The 22,486-nt window shown below is 39.5% G+C and overlaps 1 protein-coding gene across 2 annotated transcripts in view; it reads left to right on the forward strand.

The window, feature by feature from the left end:
• Positions 1-232: 232 nt before the first annotated feature.
• The window catches only part of LOC136830436 (uncharacterized), a 29,495-nt gene continuing 7,241 nt past the window's right edge, over positions 233-22,486 (forward strand). The window contains exons 1-3 of one of the 2 annotated variants that reach the window (XM_067089974.1): positions 233-731; positions 6,799-6,949; positions 17,567-17,735. In XM_067089974.1, the coding sequence (XP_066946075.1) occupies positions 494-731; positions 6,799-6,949; positions 17,567-17,735 (558 nt within the window). In that variant the 5' untranslated portion in view covers positions 233-493. The remainder of the gene's footprint in view (positions 732-6,798; positions 6,950-17,566; positions 17,736-22,486) is intronic. The other variant, XM_067089981.1, reaches the window with a different exon arrangement.

The raw sequence follows: 22,486 nt of genomic DNA on the forward strand, positions 1-22,486 counted from the left end.
TCTAATAATCTATGAAGATGCTTCAGGAACTAATTCTTATTTGTGTTGAGACGCATTAATTAAAAAAAAATACAATGCCTAACATTTACGCTGCAAAATGGATAAAAGCACAAATAAAAATCAAGAAATAGAAATGATTATAAAAAATCCGAACAATCCCATCAAAAGACGCTTTAGAGACCTTTCACCCTTACAGAGCGCCAAAGAAGTACGTTACTGAAAACACCAAACAATAGTTGTTTTTTTTAGTTCAGCTGTTAGTAAAGCTAACCAAAAATTACCACCTTTTTAAAAGAGGCCAACCATTGATTTTTGGAAAGCAACCACTCTACCAGGTCCTTGTTGCTACCACTACGTGGGAGCCGTGACAGAGACTATTAGCTACGATTACTACAACTACTACTATTATATAGTACTCTTTAAATTGAGATAACCCCCACGGCCGCAGCCTGTCATTAAATATCCACATGCAGTGTAACTACAAAACAAAACAATGTCGTCTTCAAGCAGCTCTGATTCCGAGGACGAAGGTCGCTTTAGAGATGCATGTGATCCAAGTTTAAGTTATTCGTACGAAAAGAATCCCGATCAAAAATACGCAGGCATGTATGATACTGGCGGTGTTTTCGAATCGAAAGGAATTTCTGGTGGTAGTTCTTCCAGGCCCACTGAATCCAGAGAATCATTCGTGTTATACAATCAGATTCAAAATATATTATCTACAGGTTCAGGTACGTCGTGTTAGGATAATAGGTGTAGTATGCCAAATTTATTTCATTAGGCTTAGACCAAATTTACTTTTAGACTAAGACTAGCCTGTGATTATGTTATGAATATAATAATTACAACCTTCGCCAGTTATCTAGAAGTATAACCTATATTCGATATTATTTTACTCTTAACCATTTTGCATTTTCGATTTGAAAATATAATTTTCTTGTGTCTTAATGTGAGCTGTGAACATATCTGATGTTCGTTTCATTAGTAAATGACCTAACCAACCACACCTAACCTAACTTATGGCTTGAGGTCCTTACCCTACTGCATGATATTAGTTTGAAAACATTCCATAAATTTACCTTACCCTGAATGAGAGCAACCAGTAGTGTTAACCATACCCCATCCAAATACCCCGCTTACATGCTGTGGTCCCTTCAAATTGTAGAATATAGGGGTGGGGTGAGCTGTCTCTAAAAGTACTCATTTGATATTGATACAATTGTAGGAAGCACAAAAAGTACACATTAAAACATAGGAAAAATATTTTAAAATCCACAAGGCAATAATGGTTAGAGTAAAATAATACCTTTTAGAGACAGTGGCCCCAACCCTTACTGTATATCCCACAGTTCAGGGGACCACAGTGGGAAAGTGATTTTTTTTGGGTGGGGAAACATAAACCAAGTGCAATACAAGGACCTTAAATCCATTGATAGTTATTCAGTTTAAGGTAATATCATGCACTGGGGTAAAGATCTGGTACCCCAGGTTAGGTTACCAAAATGCTAGCCTATAATGGTTTAAAAGGAAAATTTTACCAAGTACAGTATTCTTCAGTGCAAGCTGGAATCAATCTTTAAAACTGATGATAAGAAGGTAGTTAACCCTTAATGGACGAGAATCCTCATATGAGTATCTATAACAGGTTTTGGGTGATGGACAGGAATCCTCATATGAGTAATCATATTTTGCGCCATACTGTTTGAATGAGTTTAGCAGGAAATACGTTCATAGCACTTCAGTGGTCCATAAATGACTTATGGCAATATAATACCTTGGCATGGGAGACATATCGATCAGTATGCCTTGAGATTTCAGAGGGGGATGTACCGCCTCTCTGAGCTCCAGGACGTCTTTTTATTTATTTGCTCATAAATATACCCAGGGATTGCTGTTGGTTTTAGTTCTTATCTCTTATGATAGTATGTCAGCTATAATTATAATTTTGCAAAGAAATATTAGGAAAAAAATGTATACTTCAAAAAAAGTTACTGTATCTGCCCATCTCAGTAAATTTTACAAATTTTACAAAATATTTTATAAAATAAAATCAAATTATTTAAATTGAGCAATAGCATCACTTTCGGAAGTTAAAACTTAAGAAATCGCTCAAAAACTTTTTTTTTTTTTTTTTGTTGCTGTATCAATAAAACTTGGGGAAACCCTTTTAACCATCCAGCATTCTTGGGGACCACATGTTAGACAGATTGGGAAAATCAGTAAAATTAGTAAAATATCAGTTGAAAACGTAAATGAAGTGTCTTCGCAGCTTATCCGCATTTTTAAAGAATGATTCTGTCCATAAATGACAAAATGACAAAACACCGCTGGCAGGCTAACACTTGACGAGCAATCCGGTTGAGTTACACGAGAAGGGCCAGCTTCATCCATCATCCATGTTACCTAATGGACTTTGCAATGCAGACTGAGCACCGGGAAAAAAAAGATGGCTAACCTTTCTGGAAAATTATATTCTTCCGCGACGAGAAACAAAAGAAAATCAAAGCGTTTAGTACAGACCCTCTGATTGGCTATAGTGACGAATGGTATGGTTACTTTGTCAAAAAAAGAAGGTGATTGGTTTTCACAGTCTTTCAGAACTACATTCTTAGGAGGACTTTTGTATGTTTTTCAGTTTACAAACAGCAGCACACCGACAACATCATTTTTGGACTTTGTGAATCATTTGAAATTTGAATCGCTTATTTTATTACTTAGAATTGTCTCCCCCAACCTGAAATAAGAAGTGAACGATTCTTCAGTATATTTACAAACAACGAGGAATCTATTTTCCCTTAAACTAGTATGTGGAACTGTTTTGATTTACCGTAAAGTTAACACATTTTTATGAGTGTCTTGTAAAAGAGGCCCCACACAGGGTTGTAAAGTAGTCACTTTCAACTTCCCGTGGAAGGTAGGGTAAAATTTGTAGAATTCTTTTTCTTACACCATGTGCATTTGCATATCTTCCTCTTTCCATTGATGTGTTTTTTTTCTTAAATTGGCCAACCTTAAAGTTTGCCCAGTCAGGGGTGTGCATGATATATACAGTATTTAGCCTGTCCCTTAAGGGTTAATGTAAATGAGGTAGGCTGGTTTTTGGGGAAACCCACAACTTTTTCTTTGGCCATCATCAAGTACTGATACTGACATCTTTCTTTCTTCCTTCTGATTGCTTGTTGAAACCACCCACTTTATATCCTCTGTTAGTGGATCCCCAGTTATTTATTTTTTTTCCATAGGGGTAGGATCTGCAGACAGGTTTACATTGCAATGAGTGTTCAGGTTGGTCTCCCTCACAGTGGAAGAGGGTTTGGTAAAAAACAAAGGAAATCTGAGAAGGTTTCACTGTTGTCATTGGGATGAGTAGGAATACTCTGCCTTTGATATTACCAAATCTTTTGAGCTCTTTTCTCTGCGGCTCCCCCATATCCATCTCTGCATTCTCTCTCTGGTTATGTCTGAGGGGTCACTTCCATTGAGCCTCCCACAGGTAGGATGTGGGAGATACCTCTGTGGTATTAAACAAAGGTTGTAATCCATTGTTGTCTGCAGTTCTCCTCTGCCTTTGGAGAAGAGTAAAGCTCATGGACAGAGTAAGATGAAGAAGTTAAGGTGTGCTTTTCTTCCTCCTTCTCTCTCTCATCGAGCACTCACTTCCCTTTCTCCTCATCTTCTGCCCTTCTTCCTTGCTTAGGATGAAGAAGTAATAGTAGTCTGAGAAGTCTTCTCAAGAAATTATGTTGGGCTTTGAGTAACTGACTATACTCTTAGGTGGTTTGGGCTGGTGTTTGCTCACATTCAGGTGGGATGTCTGCCCTGGTGAGAGTTGACATGGGCAGTTCCTGAGTGCATTTGAGACCTTAAGTCTCCTTGAGCCTTCTTAGACTACAGATATGCCCCTGAATTCTATCTCCCAAACTTTAGCAGAGGTACTCAGAGTTGGCACTGCCTTCTTGTTTGGCTTCTGCATGATTCAGGATTGTGTGCAAGCAGAAGGGGTTTCATGTGAAACTGCTGTATGGTACCCCTAGGTATTGTGACAACCTGCATGCCTGCCATTATGCAGCACCTGGGATGGTTCTTGTTTTGTCCAGAGCACCTAGTGTGTGCATGTACGATAGCATGCCTGATTGCTTACTTGTAGCCTCTTCCAGCAAGGCTCTGGCTAATTAGAGAGGGTCCTATGGGATGAAGGCTTCTGTTCCAAGTGTGCTCATTCTATTTATGTCATCCTTGGCATGTGGTTTGATAATTCATGCCTTTGGTATTCTTTGTGCACCACAACTAAGTGAGCATTCACCTGGATAGGCTGGTGTGTTTTCATGGCTTGAAGCTGCAAACCTTGGATCTCAGGAGATACTTCAGCTTTGGTAGGATTTTTCCATTTTGAATAAATGTGGTTGATGCTCCTGTCTTTTGTTTACCTGCTGTTGCTGCTCTGGAGTCTTTCTTGTAAGACCAGTACAAATGAAGTTGCAGTCTTTTGTGACTGCAACTGTGACCATGGTTGCTCCTCCCTGCCCTTACAGGCTTAGTTCCCAGACTTTTAGCTCTTCTGGTGGACCATCAGATGGCTCTTCCATATTTTGAGAAGCTTCTGAAACAGGTCACTTATGGCGTCACCAGAACCCTGCAGCTTCTCCAGCTGTATGCATGGAGGTTATTTAGAAATGTCGGAATAGAAGGTTATTTTCTACTGAAGCTGCTGAGTTCATTGCCACCACCTGGAAATCTTCAGCTTCCAGACCAAAGTGGGTCAAGCATTACAACCTTTGTATTGGCGCAGTTGAAGGAGGACAGATACCGTTAAAGCCACTTCTCTCATAATGGCTGACTTTGTATTTACTGTATGTACAGAGAGTGAGGAAATTGTCTGTATCAGCCATTAAGGGGTTATAGATCTCCTGCATAAGTCTTTGATTACAAAGGCATTAATTTCAGGTCATTTATTGAGCTACATCATGTGTGCCAGCATTTAACCCCTGCCAACTTCCTTTGTTTTGTTTCTTCTCCATCTTGTCTCTTGTATGCATAATATGTCCACTTTTCTTTGCTCCATAACATCTGCCACCTCTCTACTTCGGCTGTTCACGCTGCCAATGTTCAGAGTCCCAATTCTCAATACTTGGACCTCCTTCTTCTACCGCACTCATCCTTGACGTGGTAGCCCTTGTCCATTTATCGAGGAAGGTCAGACGAAACCTCGCGTCGTGTCAATGGGGTGCGCCCTCGCCTTCTGGTTCTAACTGTTCCTGGCTACTATCCATAGTTTCAGCAATAGGAGTTTTACAGCCAGATGCCTTTGCTGCCACCAACCTCAACATTTACCGGGCTTGGGATCAGCATAGAGTAGTGCTATCTTGCAACCCATGGCTGGTTTATATACAGTACATATATATATATATACATTTATACACGTATACATATACAAATTTAATGGAATGAAATATTTATCACTATGAAATAAATGATTAAACAGGAAGAATTATGAAGGAAATTAAATGTTTTTAACAAACCCTTGACAATCTTTTTGGTAGCACAGAGAATTGCCTCTTAGTCTGTGGAGGATGTGGTGTTACTAACATGAAAAGAAGCTGTAACGTCATTAGAGAATAATACGTAGATATTTTCAAGCTGAATCAAAGGAGGAAAAATGATTTGTTATTATTGTAGGATTTTCGGCTTGAATAATAGCACATGATCGCAATATATTCGGAAGCATATATGCAGATATAAACCACCAGTTACCGCTTGTGCTCTGTGTTGGAGGAAGTTCTTCATTGGAGGGGTGGGTAGAGCTCTCGGCTAGCACGCTGTTGGTCCAGCGTTCGACTCTCCGACCGGCCAATGAAGAATTAGAGGAATTTATATCTGGTGACAGAAATTCATTTCTTGTCATAATGTGGTTCGGATTCCACAATAAGCTGTAGTTCCCGTTGCTAGGTAACCAGCTGGTTCTTAGCCATGTAAAATAAATCTAATGTTTCGGGCCAGCCCTAGGAGAGCTGTTAATCAGCTCAGTGGTCTGGTTAAACTAAGATATACTTTTTTTCCCTTTCAATTTGGGATTCAGCTATGTAATTACTTGGTAAGTTACTTATATGAAATTGATATTTTCATAATAAAATTGTTTCATATATACTTACTAAGTAATTAAAGAATTGGAGCTCTTCCTCCTCCCCTCTTATGGACATAAGGGGACAAATAGAATGAGATGTTCTGCTAAGTCGTTTCCAGTACTCCCATTAGTGGGTGGGGCTGGTCACCTACACTAACCTATTGAAGTGCTGCCGCGATTGTTTAAATTTAAGCTGCCGCACGAATTGAAACTATAGCTATGTAATTACTTGATAAGTATATATGAAACTTATTTTTATTATGAAAATATCATATTAGCTTTCCTCCCAGTCCCTCCATTTGGTATCATGTGGCTCACTTCACTAAATAAACCTCGCAGTGCAGTGAGAAAATACATGCTTACTTGCGATAGCTCTACCCTAAAATAGCACATGCCATACCTTGTAGTATTCCATAAGTAATATAAAAGGAGCATCGTAATTATCAATTCGGTAGGGTGTATTTTATACAGTAATATTAATTTTCCTATTTATTCTAAAAAAAAAAAAAGACTTACATGTTGTGGCATGTACTGTACTATACTTGCTCAAAATTACCTGACATTGGACACATTCTTTGTACACTGACAGCAACTGTATGATAGATAGATCAAAGATATTAAAGTTTTAGTTGTGATGACTGAGTTATTTTTATTTACAATGGTTCTCAACTTTTCAGCTTTTGCAAAACATAAAACTTGGTCAGGAATAGAACAGTTAAGTAGTGATTTGACTACAGGAAGAAGGAAAAAGAATTCACCATGCAACAATGATTTGGCCTCCAGTATGTCACCATATTTAGCCAAACATCTTGATAAATTATTGGATATGTAAGTATGTGTACAGTACAGTATTTTGAGTCACTGATTATAGAATATTATAAAGTGTTAATTAAAATTGTAGTCATGCTTTATTGCAGTTTGGTGTCTTTTTTTTTTACATAGATTTTACTCATTAAGCCTTCTGGAAATGTTTTGGGATGCTTTTGTTCCCTCCCCCAAGGAGATTTATGTTTTTTGTTTGTTTAGTCAATTTGTTTGTTAGAATGATTATTCAAAAAGTTACAAGTGAATTTTTACAAAAATATTGCCAAAGGTGGGCTTCTTAACTGGCAAATCTATAGGTTATGCAGTCCGACCTTGAAAATCCGGGATTCCGTGGTCCAGGACATTTTTGAATCAGCCGCCATTAGGTCTTGAGTGGCTACGAGGGCGGTGCCATGTTTCAATTTTTGGATTTTTTTTCGGATTTCAGAACTGAAGCCTTCTCCTTCAATACACAAGCCCAATTTATTTACAAAGGAAACATTCTGTGAAACTAAAAAATATAAAGCTCACAAAAGAACCGTAATTTGCGTATTCATGTATCTCCCAGTTTTGTGTATCGTGATCATTAAAATTTTGTCCAAAAAATAATATCTTTACAGTACTGTTTATACATTGTGTATAGTGTGAGATGTATTTTCAGTAGGTTACACTATGCTAGGTTTTTTATGCCTTTAAACTAATAAATAGGCCTAGAAGTCAAAGTTCATCAGGTTAAATGTGAATCTTCATGCATTAAATCAGGCTTACCAGTATTGGGACTTGCTTAAGAATTCATCACTATTTTTTGTAATTACAACCACTTTGCCAATGTCATTTACTGTAACTAACACACGTTCATTAAGGGTAGTGTTCAGTTGTTGACTTGTTAAAAATCTGCTAATTTTCAAGAGTGACTTCCATAATTAAGAATGAAAAAATCTTTATTCATCCTACACTAAATAGAGAGGAAAGTGTTAAGGAAGTTTGCCACTAAATTTACGGTTGTACGTATGGCTGAAGTACAAATAATGTGCAGGCCATAAAACGCTTTGGAAGAGGCAAAAGCAACATTCAGTACTGGCAAAATCGCACCTTTACTTCATTTTACTTACTGTATTTATAAATAAAGTAAGTTGCATTTTTAAACCCAGCAGTGATAATTTATGAAAAAAAAAAGAATCTCTGAAGTGCATTTCATTTACCAGCTAATGACTACGATGATGTCGGTAAAATGCAATCAGCTGATGATTTTAAGAATGTAAACATTATCAGAATGCAAATGGCACCTGAACGCTTGTAAACATTATCAGAATGCAAGTGGCACCTGAATGCTATATTCATAGATTATAATACAGTAATAATATGACAATAATGCATGAAATATAACTGCATACAGTATGTAAAACAAGTTTATTAAAATGGTAATTCTTAATACAACTTATTTGAATTTTGCAAATGGATACTATCTCTCTCTCTCTCTCTCTCTTGTGCAGGTTTAAAGAAACAAAAGCAGCAGATTTTTAGGTTTTTGCTGAAAACAAAAGTCAGAAATGTTTGAAGTGCCGGAAAACATTGAAAGGTGGCAGGAGATTAGAACTCGACAGTCCGCATTTAAAGCGGTTTAAGCTCCGATGAACTGGAGATGTAAGCATTTCCGGGGATATACTTACGGAGCAGTACAGAATTTACTTAAGGAACTAAACCTAACGAATGAGTGATTATTCATAAGCTTTGTTCAACTTTTGATACCACAGCAATATGTATGTGGAATGAGCTGGCAAGGCTGTGTTTACGTAGGGCTTCTTTTAGGGGTGATTTCTATGGTCCAGGATTTTATGTGGTACGGCCATGGCCTGGTCCCAAGGGAGCCAGTTTAAAGAGGTTGGACTGTAGTAGCAATGGGGAGGCAAGTTTTGTGGAAAAAGTGTCTTTTGGGGAAGCGGATAGATCAGTCATGATCCAAATCTTTTAGGCTTAAGAAACATAGCCCTTATACACCATTGCCATAGGTTTTTGTAAGCAAATTTATTAGTAAGTTCAGCAATGATTTATTTAGACCAGACAGCTAAGTGTTTTTGGTCGATAAAAATAAGAGTTTTTGATTTAGGAAAAACCTATTTTTGGTAGTCGCTGTTGAGTCCTCAAGGAGTTACTTTCCATGGGTCTGTCAGAGCTCCATGGTGACCAAACTAATATCAAAGAATTCTCGTTTAGTCAGTCTCGTGGCCAGGTATTGTGTTGTAATGATAAACACTATAACAAGTGATGGAGTATGTAATGGACTCAAAGACAAGAGGACACTTTCCCTTTTCGTACAGCAAAACTGTACTGAGGTTCTTTCCTTCGTCAAACCTGCTAGAAGAGGAAGTGATTATTGTCAGTGACAGACTGGCAAGAGACCAGGAAACCATTACTTTCTGTTGGTCAATGCAGGATGATCCCATGCCTTTTCTTCAAGGAAGTGGGATGGTTTTGAGGACTCAACAGCAACTACCAAAAATACGTTCTTCCTATGTAAAAAACTGTTTTTTGATAGTGTAGTTGCTTGTTTCATCTTCAAGGAGCTTTAAAAAGAAATTGGCAGGTGGTGAAATGGCTTAAACTCTCAAATTTTAATCCCAACACCCCAAAGGAAAAACATTTCTGGTCCAAGGTCAAGCCACAAATTTCAGACTCATTCTTTATTCCAAATACCCCTCAGGTTTTGCTAACAAAGAACAAGAAACTAAACACAAACTTGTGTTTTAGGGTATAGTTCTACAGTGACTTGCCCAAGCATGCGGGTTTGGTTGCAGTATTGTCGCACCTTCCACCAGCGATAGCATATTCACCATCAAGAAGACCCCTGGTTTTCCGCTGTAGCGCCCATGGGGTTAGGACTAACCATACCACTTAATGACACCCAGTGTAGTTGAATTTATTCGAGCTCGTGGCAATAATGTTTTAAGAATACTGTATCTGATGACCACCCTGTATATTCTGAGACTTCTTCGAAAGGCACAGGACGAGAGAAAGTACTGAGACACCCAGGTGTCTGGGTGCCAAGACGCCAGGTGTCTGGGTGCCGAGACGTCAGGTGTCTTGATACTGCCAGCCAGCTGCTTTTGTTGCTTGGCCAGGTTTCATCCTCGTGTCTTGAACCTTAGGGCTCAAGCATGCAGGATAGCAGACACAGAATTCCCCTTTGAACCTTCTTCTAGAGGGGCCTCGGCCTCAAAGGAGTTTAGAGTTCGGGAAACTAGCACTAGTTCACGGCAGATGAGTTCCGCCCTGTCCAGTTCCGATTGTGTTCGCGCGATCGGTTTGGCTCGGCCCCTGGTTGCGCTTGCGAGACTGGCTCGGCACAGCTTGGCTCAGCTCGCCCCTGCCTGCCTCCCAGTCCACCGTATACCTCCCAGTCTGGGTTGCGTTTGTGTGATTGGCTCGGTTTGGTGGGGCTCAGCTCGGCCCCACTCGATTTCTTCCGAATCGGATTCTTGGCTCTGTTCGAGTGAACTTTCTGCTCTTCCCAGGAAAGTGCTTTGCCACGGCACAAACGCTCTTCTTCCCCCGTATGGTGGTAATCTCCTTCGGTTGATTATCGCTCTCGGTCCGCCTCTCCTGCTGGTCTTACTGGCAGGACAGGTAGGGGGTACTCTTTCTCCTCACCTGTTCTCTCTTCCTCTCGGTTGTTCCAAGAAGTGCGAGACGGACAGAGAGAGCTCTTTGGAGTTTGGCTTCCTGGTGTGCTTTGGGTGTCGGTCCCCCGATTGTCTTGTAGTACAACCAGGTAGCCGAGGAGGGTTTCATGAGATCTGTCAAGGTCTCCCTCCAAGGGGAGAGGTACAGGAGTTTCACGCTCTGGAAGCAGCAAGGGTCTTCCTCTTTAAGTTGCGATCGCCTTTATTTTTTTGGAGAATTTTGCTCCGATTCGTCAGTGCAAGGATCCCCGGGACAGGACCGTGGCTCCCCCAATGAATAATCTTCATCACTTGCAACCCTTTGCAGTTCCCCAGGGGCCAAGAGTGTCAGGGGCCGCCGCAGTCCTTGCTTCCGAGAGCGTTCTCTACCAGATGAATTCTTTTCTTCGGAAAGGAGTTCCTTCAGGTCGAGACACCAAGCTTCTCCCCTGCCTTGACAGAATATGAATTCTTCTTGCCTCGGAGGGTCTTGCCGACTGCAGTTCTGTGGGCAATTCTGGTGCTAAGAAAGACTTTGTCCCAATTCGGATCTCCGGTTTCGTAAGTCCCGAGTTGGCTCAACCCTTAGGAACGAACCTTTACTTAGTTTGCCTATCTCTTGCAGAGATTTGCCAGATACCTCAGTAATCAAGGTTTGTACCAGGGCACTGCCTTGTCCTTTGGACAATGGCCAAGACCTTGGGGTCCTAGTCATCTCGACTTGATCTTGAGTTCAAGCCAGCCCCCCTCAACTCCTAAGAAGTCCCAGGCTTCGGTAGAAGATTGCGGAACACATAGCCCTCTTCTTCTCTTCTAGGAAAGTGCGCATAACTGTGTCTCTTTCCACCCTCTTTCCCATAAGGGAGGAGGGAAGAGAGAAAAGTATCGACCGGGAAGAAGTTCTCCTACTGCAGATTCCTGAATGAAATGATACTTATCGAGTCTCTGGAGCTGGCAGCGACATTGCCGAGACCTGGGAATGGATTCCTTCAGGAGAAGTATGTATTTCCCTTAGGTCTCAGCAGTTCTTTTCATCAAACTTCCATCCCGCTTCCTCTCCCGTGCTCCTGATTCGGGAAATGCCAGCCCGGCTAGAGCTAATTGTCTTGGTATCCTGTCATCTTGCAGAATGGTGGAGAATGGAGGTCTGCTTCCATTCCTTCGTCCTTCTTTCCTCTTCAAAGTATGAGGAAAGAGTTAGGCTAATGCTTGATTGAAGGAACCTTCGAATATGCTTGCATATTCCCCTCACATCGTGTGTCTACTTACGGATTCACCGATAGAGGAATAGGCGCACACCTGTAAGACTTTGTCTTGAAGGTGTGAGACTGAGACGATTAGTACCTTCTCATCACCATCCTGGGCCCAAGGCAGCATTTTGGCCTTCCAAGAATTCAGGATGAGTTTTGCGACACTCAGTGGTTTGTTGAACAACAAAACCACAGTAGTGGCATTTGTCGACAAACAAGAGGGAATCGTTTTTTCCTCCTGTTTCATCTGTTGACTTTTGTAGGTACTCGAGTGTTCTATAGCGCACTCGACATGTCAGATAGCCAGATGTATCCCTGGTGGGGATGTATTGGTAGGCGAGCTTGGCCTCGGGTTTGAGTGTTTGGGACGGAATGTGCTGCTCACTTGAAGGTTCACGAAGAGACTGCTCGACTGAGAAATCCCTGCCGTTTTTCTGTTGCCTCCGTGCTCAACAAGTCGGTAGTTTTTCTCACTCCTTGATACCAGACCCAGGGGCCGCTACGGTGAGGCATGCTGTCTTTCCGGGAAACTTGATATCTACGTTTTTCCCTCTGTATTTGCTGTTTTGCTAGGGGTTCTCAAGCATTGCTCACCCTGAGTTACAGACAAATGCTGGAAGACTTCGCCTCTTGCCCGACTTGATAGCTGAGCCATCGAGAAGAGTCCTTCGGGCAGTACATCCCTGTGTGTTCGGGACTGGGAGACCTTCCAGCTTCCCTTGCAGGCATAGGCTTTCTCACCGAGTGGCAGCGGATATAGCTAGATATCTCTTGAAGTCCTCTGCAACACTCCCGGGGAATGGAGCCATCTTCGCTGGTAGGTGGTGTTGACGGAACTTCTTCTCGGGTCAGAGTCGCTCTTCAAATCTGGACTTCCTCATCTTCTCCGCCAAGGGTTGCTTCTCTCCCTTTCATTGTGAAGAACGTAGGCCCTAGCGACCTAGTCTTCTATCTGAAGTAGCCTTCTTCTCCTCAGTCGAGATTTAGCTAGGGATGAGAAGCTTCTTCGGTCTTCTGTCCCAGGGAACTGTTCCCTGGGTGGTATGTGACTCTCATTTTGGGTTTGTCCCATGCTGCACACGCCCTTATGAGAGTCATCAGATAGAGATGTGCCCTCTTAGGACCATCTCTCATCTTGCTCCGGCCTTGGCGTAGAAGATGGAAGAACAGGTGAAGGGGATCAATACCTTGATTCCTTCTCGGATGTCGTAGGTGGACTTTGAATCCATCGGCGTCTATTGTCAGGTTCGAGTCCTTCTTGTTCCCATCCTCCTTGGACTTTGTGTCTATGATCCAGATCATTCGTTACTTTGTCCTTTAGGGAGCTGTGGTACTTTCCGAAAAGGCTTGACGCTCCTAGCCTGGATGTCGTCAACATTTTCGCTAGTACTCTCTCTCCCAAGGAAGAAGTGTCTAAGGACACATCTTCCTCCTGGCTTTGTGAAGCGGTCGAAGGAGGTACTTGGCAGCTGACGACGACGATACCGGTACCTTCCACCCGCGAGCTCGTGAAGTCAATGGCTTGGTCCATCCCTCGCATTCCGGAAGTTTCTGTCTGTCTGGAAGCAAGACGTGGTCTGACACTCTTGTCTTCCTATGGTCTTGCCCACAGGCCCTTAGAACCTTTTTTCCTCGGCCCTGTGGTGGCTGCTCAACAAGTTGTGTTTTCTTACCCAGCTCCTTCAAGAGGACTAGTAGCATCTCGCCTAATGTGTTGTTTCTGGAAGTGATAAGGATACCGAGAGTGACTGACCTCTCTTCCTCCTTTCCCGTCCTTCTGCTTCTCGTCCTTCGGGATGAGAATAGGACTCGATCCAATACTTGCTGGACCTGGCGCTGATGCAGTAAGACTACACATCGAGCACCCGTTCTATTTTTCTCCTAGGATCATAGAAGCAATTCTGCTCCTTCCTCTAGCAAGGGGAGGAAAGAGAGACTGGCAATAAGGGAAACCCTATCTCAGCTTTTCCATGCTGCCTTCTACTCTAAGATTCTTCCAGCCTATTTCATATGAGTTACGTTTCCTCATTCATGTGAAAAGGTCCAGTATCTGACATTTGATCTTGCAGTTCCCACACTCTGGTCAATATGTCAGAGGCTTGGTACTCCTCCTCACTCTTTCTACCAGGAGGAGTAGCCCAGGTGTGCAGAACTCCAGTCAGTTCAGGAGACTCACTCAGATTCCTCCTCCAACCAGTGAGTCTTCCTAATGTAAAGGACCAACGGTTTGTATATCGTGTCGGAACAAATCACAGTTTTTGAAAATAAATTGTTTATTTCTTAACTATACAAACCCGAGGTCCTTTACATCACATATGCCCGCCTCATGCCACCCCTCAATCTGAACCTGGACTGAAAGGCAAACTGGAATATTTACATCTGGGCAGGCGGGTATTCCCGCCTACCTTGCGGTAGTTACTGCCTAACCACCTTGCTCAAGAGTTTAATGGCCATTTCCAGCCTACGCTGAAAGTAATTCCTAATGTAAAGGACCTCGGGTTTGTATAGTTAGGAAAAATGCAATTTACTTTCAAAAATTGTGATTTTTACACCTTGGGGTATACAGGACTGACCTAATTTCCTTTTTAGAATCACGTATCATGTCCCTTATATATTGCCGTTCTGTGGCGAGTACATCTTTGATGTTATTCATAATTTCCTTATGGAATTGATCAAATGTCACAAACTGTGTATCCCTTTAGGAGGAGCTTGCGCAGTCTGACTGAGCATGAACAACTGAACTGTAACTGCATGTTAACCAAGGGGCAGAAGTCTGTGAATTACTACACCCCACTGAGAATGTAGTCATTTCAGTTGGTGTTAAGTGGATCCTAGTATCCCTTTTTGGGGAAACATCCTCTTCAGCATCTGATAGCTGCATGGGGGATAGATTTCCTTCTGGAAATTTCTCCCATGATTAGCTGAAATTTGTGTCCCTGATCCTTCCAGGTTCAGCTGGGCTGTTTTAGTGGCAATGTCCACTTCATGTCCATGGATAGGGATGTCACCTCCATGTAAAGATTCCTCCACTAACTTGTAAAGTCCCCGCTCAATGGGTTTTCTCTAGTGAATCTCCCGTTTTCTACGGTGCCTTTCCCCTGAACTGAGGTCAGGCTCATTAGCCATGTTTTATTTATGTAAATGTGTATCTGTTACTTATCCATTTGTGCCCTTTTATGTTGTACATGTGTCGTAATTTATTTTTGTCATGTTATTTGTATTTACCTGTCCTGTTTCACATTGAGAACAATTGACCTCGGGTCACCTGTATTCCATGTATGTCTTTGTACTGACGTCCACACACTGCTTTATAAGCTGCCTGCTCTCTCAATAAACTAGCAGTAAATGTCCATCTGCTCTCTTTTTAGCACTTCTCACAAACTCAGCGTGGTTAACCGGGGAGGCACTGTTTCTGGATTTTGGCTCAAACATAGATCTTGTTTTGAAAAAGGGTTTAATATCTGCTGCCAGTGTACTGCTGGAAAGATACGATCTCCCCCTTCCTCACCCCTACTAAACCCTAGGACCCATTGAGACAGCTTACAACAAGCTGTTTCGTCCTTAAAACTTGCTGCCAGGAGTATACTACAAATTTTGCACATATATGGTGATGAACCAAATTTTCCTTGTTTTTTGCAAGGACTATGCTCATGGCAGGTGGTATGGGCCATACTTACTGGTAAAAAGCGAACCAAGCAGTTTGCTGCAGAACACTTAATCTGAGGGCCTTGCATAATGGCAGCCCTGTAGTGATACAAAACAAGTTATTAGAGACTAGTTAGCACTAAATTGTCTGAAATCCTTACATAGATAGTATATTCACTATTAGAGGCTAACTTGATTACAAGTATGTAGCTGTAATATATTTTATTTGCCAAATTGTTATAGGTGTTGAATATATTAGCTTAAACACACTAGGATTTAGGTTAATTTTGACACCAGTATATAGCTGTATTACTATACACTGTTAGTGTATAGTAATACATAGTCCTTTTACAAGGGCTATGTGAAATTTAATTTTTGAATGTCATGCCATTCAGGCTAACTGCTATAAACTGATTTATTTATTTAACCCAGGCTACTGTTTTATATGACTCTGGTTAATGCTTCTAGCATAATTTACTTTTAGGTTAAGAATAGAGGATTTCTTAAAGGGTTCTCGCTTAACCTACTCTAGGCCACTGCGTAGTGTAGGCTTATTTAAATCACACTTAAGGATATAAACTATACAGGAAAGAACCCTCTTATAATCTAGTTTACTGTTTTATCTGACCAAGACTACTCTTTTATCTGATGTTCGGCCACTGCTTTATTTAATCTAAACTACTGTTTAGGCTAATAATAGAATATACAGTAAACCCCCCGTATTCGTGTTCTCATGGTTCGCGGACTCACGCATTCGCGGGTTTCTCTGTGGAACATATCTAGTCATTTTTCGCAGAAAATTCGCCCATTTGTGGTATTTTTCAGTGAGAAATATTCACTAATTACTGTATTTTCATATAATTTTCATGAATAAATGCACTTTTTGTGATAAAACTATTAAAATACTCAGGTATAAGCATTTTTACAGGGTTTTTCTTGGTTTAAGCTATCAAAATGGGCAGTTCTAAGTGTTTTTAGAGGGATTTTAAGCATTCACGGATTTGACCTATTCGCGGGGGTGTGTGGGACGCATCCCCCGCGAATACGGGGGGTTCACTGTACCCTGAAGGGGGTTCCTATGCAATCTAGTTAGGCTACTGTCTGGTTTAGGTTTATATCACCTTTGAGGATACAGGCCACATAAGAACCTCACTAATACCAATTACAAAAGTTTAAAACTTTAACTGGGACTTAAAACTAAGCACTTAACTTGCTTCTTTTGGTGTTTCCATAATTATTGAATTTTGGAGCACTAATGAGAAATTAATCCATTCTAAAATGACTAGAGAAAGGTAATGGCTTCCTGGTATCTTGCCAGTCTGTTGTCGACAATATGGCGGACTGCGTATGCTCAATTATCACTTCCTCTTCTAGCATGTTTTATGAAGGAATGAACCAGGGTACAGTTTTGCTGTAAGGTAAGGGAAAGAGCCCTCTTATCTTTGAGTCCATTACATACTCCATTACGTATTATAGTGTTTGTCATTACAATGCAATACCTGGTCTCGAGAATGACTAAAAGAGAATTCTTTGATATTAGTTTGGTCACCATGGAGCTCTGACAGACCCATGGAAGGTAACCCCTTAAGGACGAAACAAGTGATTATACTATAAAAAATATGCTCATGTAGGTTTGATGTGATGGACGCATGTGCTCTCTGAGTGCATTTTCTACATTGTATGTAATGTTTTAAGGCCTTTAAATGTGACTGAGGCATCAGTGACTGATTGGTTGACCTCAGAAAGTCAGACATATAAAATCTTTTGCCATAACGCCAGTACTTCTCAGAGTTAAAATCCTTGTAAATACGTACATAAAATGCAGGTAAAACATTTGATCGTTGGTCCTAATGAAGACTTTATCTTAATTTGATAATAAATGTAAATTTCTTGACAGCTTAGAATTTTAAATCTTTTCTGTTGAAGTATGATGGTATAACCATCAGCAAACGACACATGTAGCTCAGTATGTGGGGTGTTTTCTGGTATAAGGCCTCTGTACTTTGCATTGGTAAATTACTAACAAATTAACTGAACTGGTGACCTCATTGCTTATGTTTACATAATGGTCTTGTTACAAATTACAGGAAAGTAGAAATAGGGCAGCCAGAGGCCAGTACGAGTGAATTATCAAAAGAAACGTCAGGCCGGGGTGAAATGCTACTATTGAAAGATATTAGAATACATTCTGTCACTGACAACAAAGAAGCTTCTTTGGTAAATAGGAGAAACAGAGTTCCTGATAAGCATAATGAGGTTAGTAGAATTGTATAACTACTACTCTGTCCAGTGTTTGTATGTGTGAATATACTTGTGCCACACAAGACCCTTAGGTGTAAGGCAATGAAGACTTTACATATACTATATGTATTGCATATCTGCGAGTGATTATGTAGATAAGCAGTTGGATTTTTCCATTATAGATTATGATATACAGTAGTATATATAAATACAGAAAGTACTTTCCTTTGCATATGTATACAAATACAAACCTCTTATTTTACTTAGGCTGTAATATTCTGAGATTCTTAGTGTTATGCCATAGTTGAGTGTCAGGAAGTGAAAGGAATTTTGACCCTAACTTGAGTGAGCCTTTTACTCACTACAGAAAGATATCAGTGGTCCTTTTGCTTTTGTATCAAGTAGATGTGTGTTCTGTGAATTGTTTGTTACCTATGATGCCTTCAGTTCTACAGCCTTTCAAGAAGTGAGTGTGGTGATTATGTACTTTTAGTGTACACTTATCCACATAGTATAATGGTGTATGGGATTGTATATTTTATCCCCATGTGGTGAAATGTCAACTTTTAATGATAGTGAATTATGAAGCCTCTCCAAACTTCAATTTCAAGGTGATGATGTTAAATACAGGACTTTCAAGTGTTATACTACCAAATATTTTAAAGTCCTGTATTTAACTTGATGTTTTAGAATTAAATGCTTCCTTACACAAATTTCAGTCATTATACAATATTACCATGATTCACTATCTACCTGACAACGAGCCACTATCTACCTGACAACCAGGCTCGATTGTAAATGGGTTCTATTTTTGGTCTGTTGCAAAAAGTGGTGACATTTCATAAACAATTCAGCATTCAAAGACAAGGTAATGAGTATATCCTAGATTTTCCAGGAATTTTAGTAGAAAAAAGATGTGGAGATAACAGTGATGCCGTTCAATAGATTCAATTGTACATCTATATTTTACTTACCTAAGGTAAGGGTAATGTATGTGACAAAAGAATGCCAAATAAACTGGAAATAAAGGTATACAGTAAATCTCCTGGATTCAAGTTCTCACAATTCACGTACTCAGTGACTCGCGAAATTTTCTGTGGAACGTATCAATAAGTTATTCGTGGGAAAATTCACCCATTCATGGATTTTTTTGTAGAGCAATATTTCTATTAAGAGATTCCTTCAACCATCCCTGTCTTTTGCTCCATCAGATAGATCATACCAGGTTATCCACAACTCCTCCACAGTACTTATTCATATAGTTCATGGACTTCCCATTCCTCTGGCTTTCAGTCATGGGTGGTGGAGGCTTTCTAGCTGTATTAGGCAACTTTTCTAGGTGATGGATATCCCTGTTGATGTGGTTACCTCCCCAGCCAGACCATCCTGCTAGGTCATGGGAGAACTCCTTTTCTGCATCCTGACCCTGTATCACCATTCTCAGATCCTCTGTATGAGAGCCAGATAAGTCAGAATTGAAACTTCTTCATAATATGATCTTAAAGCTTTTTGTTGGGGGTCTTTGATAATGCAAAGGTATTTAATGATGAGAAAAATGATTTTTTCCTTCATACAGTATAGTGAAACTAAAGGGAAGACTTGTTTGGATGTATATTCCTTCAGGCATCTGAGGGGCCTCTCATCTGTGTTGTCCTTTGCCCTGTTACTGGGAGACTTGGACCTTTTTAGATTAAGGGTAGTCGATCATTGTTTTCTAGCACTTTATTCAGTTTGCAGCTCTGCTTAAATTACCATGAAATTTGCAAAAATTTCTTATTTGGCTTATTCAGATTATCGCATTGTATCACCTCAAGTGATCTCCATGACTCTACTTTGATACAGCACTTGAAACACACTCCCATTAGAACCTATAAGATGTTCCTTCTTTTCTGTTGACCTAGTAATTTATATTTGTGAGTCAATGCTTCAAAAAATTTTCTGGGTCTTCTACTTAAGCTATTGCTTCATGGGTTCCTTTCAGGAGGTTTTTGCCTGCTGTGTGACCTCCCTAACTGATCCTTACTTTTGTTCAATTTTCAACAGGTCCCAGTCCTTTATCTGACTCTTGTTCCATTGGAGCCTTGTGGTTTCCTTATACAGTATATCATCAGGATCACAGTACCAATGGCTCTGTTCAACCATCTTCTGAAATTGCTCTTTAGACTGTGTTAAAGCCATAGAGAGGAGGCAATCATGGAGTCCATATATTCCGCTAGGATCTATCAACATTTTTTCCTAACTTCTTGGTCCTTTACCTTTCAAATGTCCTCTTTTTCTGTGCCAGAATGACAAATCTGAATTAACACCTCTTCACAGTATGATATTGGTGTTTTTGGGGTTTTTGATAATGCCAAGTCATTTAGAGTCAAGAAATAGATTTCATTAGCTCTCCTTCAAACAATTTTGTTCTTTAGTTCATCTTCAGTTTATGTAGATAGATTTTACATAGATTTTCTTGAATGCTCTCACTTAGTTTTATAGCTCTGGTGCCAAGCTTTCTGTCAGCATTTGCCAAAACTGAGCTAAAAATTTTTAAGTAAAAGCCTGCTCCTGACATCCTTTATCCATTGTTAGAAAGCAACAGACTCCCAGCTTTCCTCAGGTACAGTCTGGATAGCTATTCTGTTTTAAGACTTAAATTAAGAGAATCTGGGTTTGCCATACAGTTGTTCATGTTTCTGTTACAAGACAGCATAGCAGTTGTAACATCCAATTTGGATTCTAGATCTATTCTGTTTCAGGTGCAGGTATAGGAAATCATTGGTTACTTACTCAAGATGGGACAAAACTTGTGAGGATGTTTCAGTTTCTTCACAGTATTTTCCTTGCTGAATAATCCTTACAGTGCAATAAAAAAATTTACTCTCGCTTTGATTCTGTACTTTATACAGCTAAAATATTAATTTACCTTAACTGCTGCCCAAAATAAATTATACAAAAGAAACTATTTGAAATAGGAAGTGTCACTTAAATATAATAACTTTTTCTACACTATTCAGTGCTATAATAAATTTGTGAATGAATAAGAAAAAATTATATAGAAAGAGCAAAAAGCCATAATTTTTATAAAAAGCTTCCAGTGGTGGTGCTCTTATATTTTGTAGGTTTTGTGGGTAACTCAAAAACTATACATGCCAGTGTTTTCAAGTTGTATTATATTGCTCAAGGAAAAAGCCAACACAACATACAGCATATGAAAACGTATGAATGCCTACATTATTTAATTTATAGCATCATCTTCCTTTAACCCTTTCGGTTATGACTCATATACAGTAAACAGTTACGTCTGTGGGAAGTGGCAGTGACTTGAGTGGTAAACATAAAAATGTTTATACCTTTTTTTTTTTGTTCAAAAATGCTTAGCTCCGAAAATTTTCAAGGTAGACCGCTCAGTTTTGTTTCATTTTGAAGCTGAATAATTTTTCTATACAATGGCATCCAAAGTAACTTTTATGTAGCTTGAATTATGAGTAGAAATTACAAGATACAAGAAAATTCTGCACTTTTCTCCCAAAAGAAATTTACCAGGAAAACTATTTATAATAAAGTTTTTGTTGTTTATCCATAGCACATCCAGGTAAACTGCCTAATTATTGCAATACAAACATTTTTAGTTATAGCAAGGAAAATATAAAAAAAGAAATGACAAAGTAGCATCATGTCTTCCGTAAGAAAAGTGCCAGTCACCCATGCGATATGTGCAGAAAACTCCTTGTACCCTTTTTTATTCATTTGTTCAAAGACATGTAGACCCAACAGTTTTCAAGGTAGACTGTTCAATTTTGTTTCATTTTGCAGCTGAATGATTGCTCTATACAATAGCATAACAAAAAATAAAAATAACTTTATATAGGTGGAATAATGAGTAGAAATTATGAGATAAGAGAAAACTTTGCACTTTCCCTTAACTCTTTTCACTTATGACTTATAAACAGTTAAGTCTGTGGGAAGTGGCAGTGACTTTAGCGGTAAGCATAAAAATGTTTATACCTTTTTTTGTTCGAAAACGTATAGCTCTGAAAATTTTTAAGGTAAACCACTCAATTATGTTTCATTGTTGCAGCTGAATGATTTTTCTATACGATGGCATCCAAAATAAATTTGATGTAGCTTGAATTATGAGTAGAAATTACAAGATACAAGAAAATTGTGCACTTTTCCCCCAAAAAAATTTACCCAAAAAACTATGTGTAATAAAGTTTTTGTTGCTTGTCCATAGCACACCCAGGTAAACTGCCTAATTATTGCAATACAAAAATTTTTAGTTTAGCAAGGTAAATATGTAAAAAGAAATGACAAAGTAGCATCATATTTTCCTTAAGAAAAATGCCAGTCACCCATGCAATATGCTAAAAAAAATTATACCTTTTACTGTTCAAAAACATGTAGCTCTGACAGTGTTCAGGGTATACTGCTCAATTTTATTTGATTTTGCAGTTGAATGATTACTCTATGTAATAGCAAAAAAAAAATTTTTCCAAGAATAACTTTATGTAGTGATATAATGAGTAGAAATTACAAGAAATGTGAAAGTTTTGCACTTTGCCCCAAAAATAATTTTCCCAAAAAATATTTGTGATAAAGTCATCATTGTAAATACATGGTGTACCCAGATAAATTACCTAGTTATTGAAATGCAAAAAGTTATAATTACTGTATAGCAAGGAAATTATAAAAAAATGAAGGACAAAGTAGCATCACATTTTCCGTAAGAAAAGTGCCAGGCACCCATGTTATGTGCAGAAAACTCCTTGTACCCTTTTTTG

Source organism: Macrobrachium rosenbergii, chromosome 4 (genome assembly GCF_040412425.1).
Source record: "Macrobrachium rosenbergii isolate ZJJX-2024 chromosome 4, ASM4041242v1, whole genome shotgun sequence".
Classification (NCBI taxonomy): domain Eukaryota; kingdom Metazoa; phylum Arthropoda; class Malacostraca; order Decapoda; family Palaemonidae; genus Macrobrachium; species Macrobrachium rosenbergii.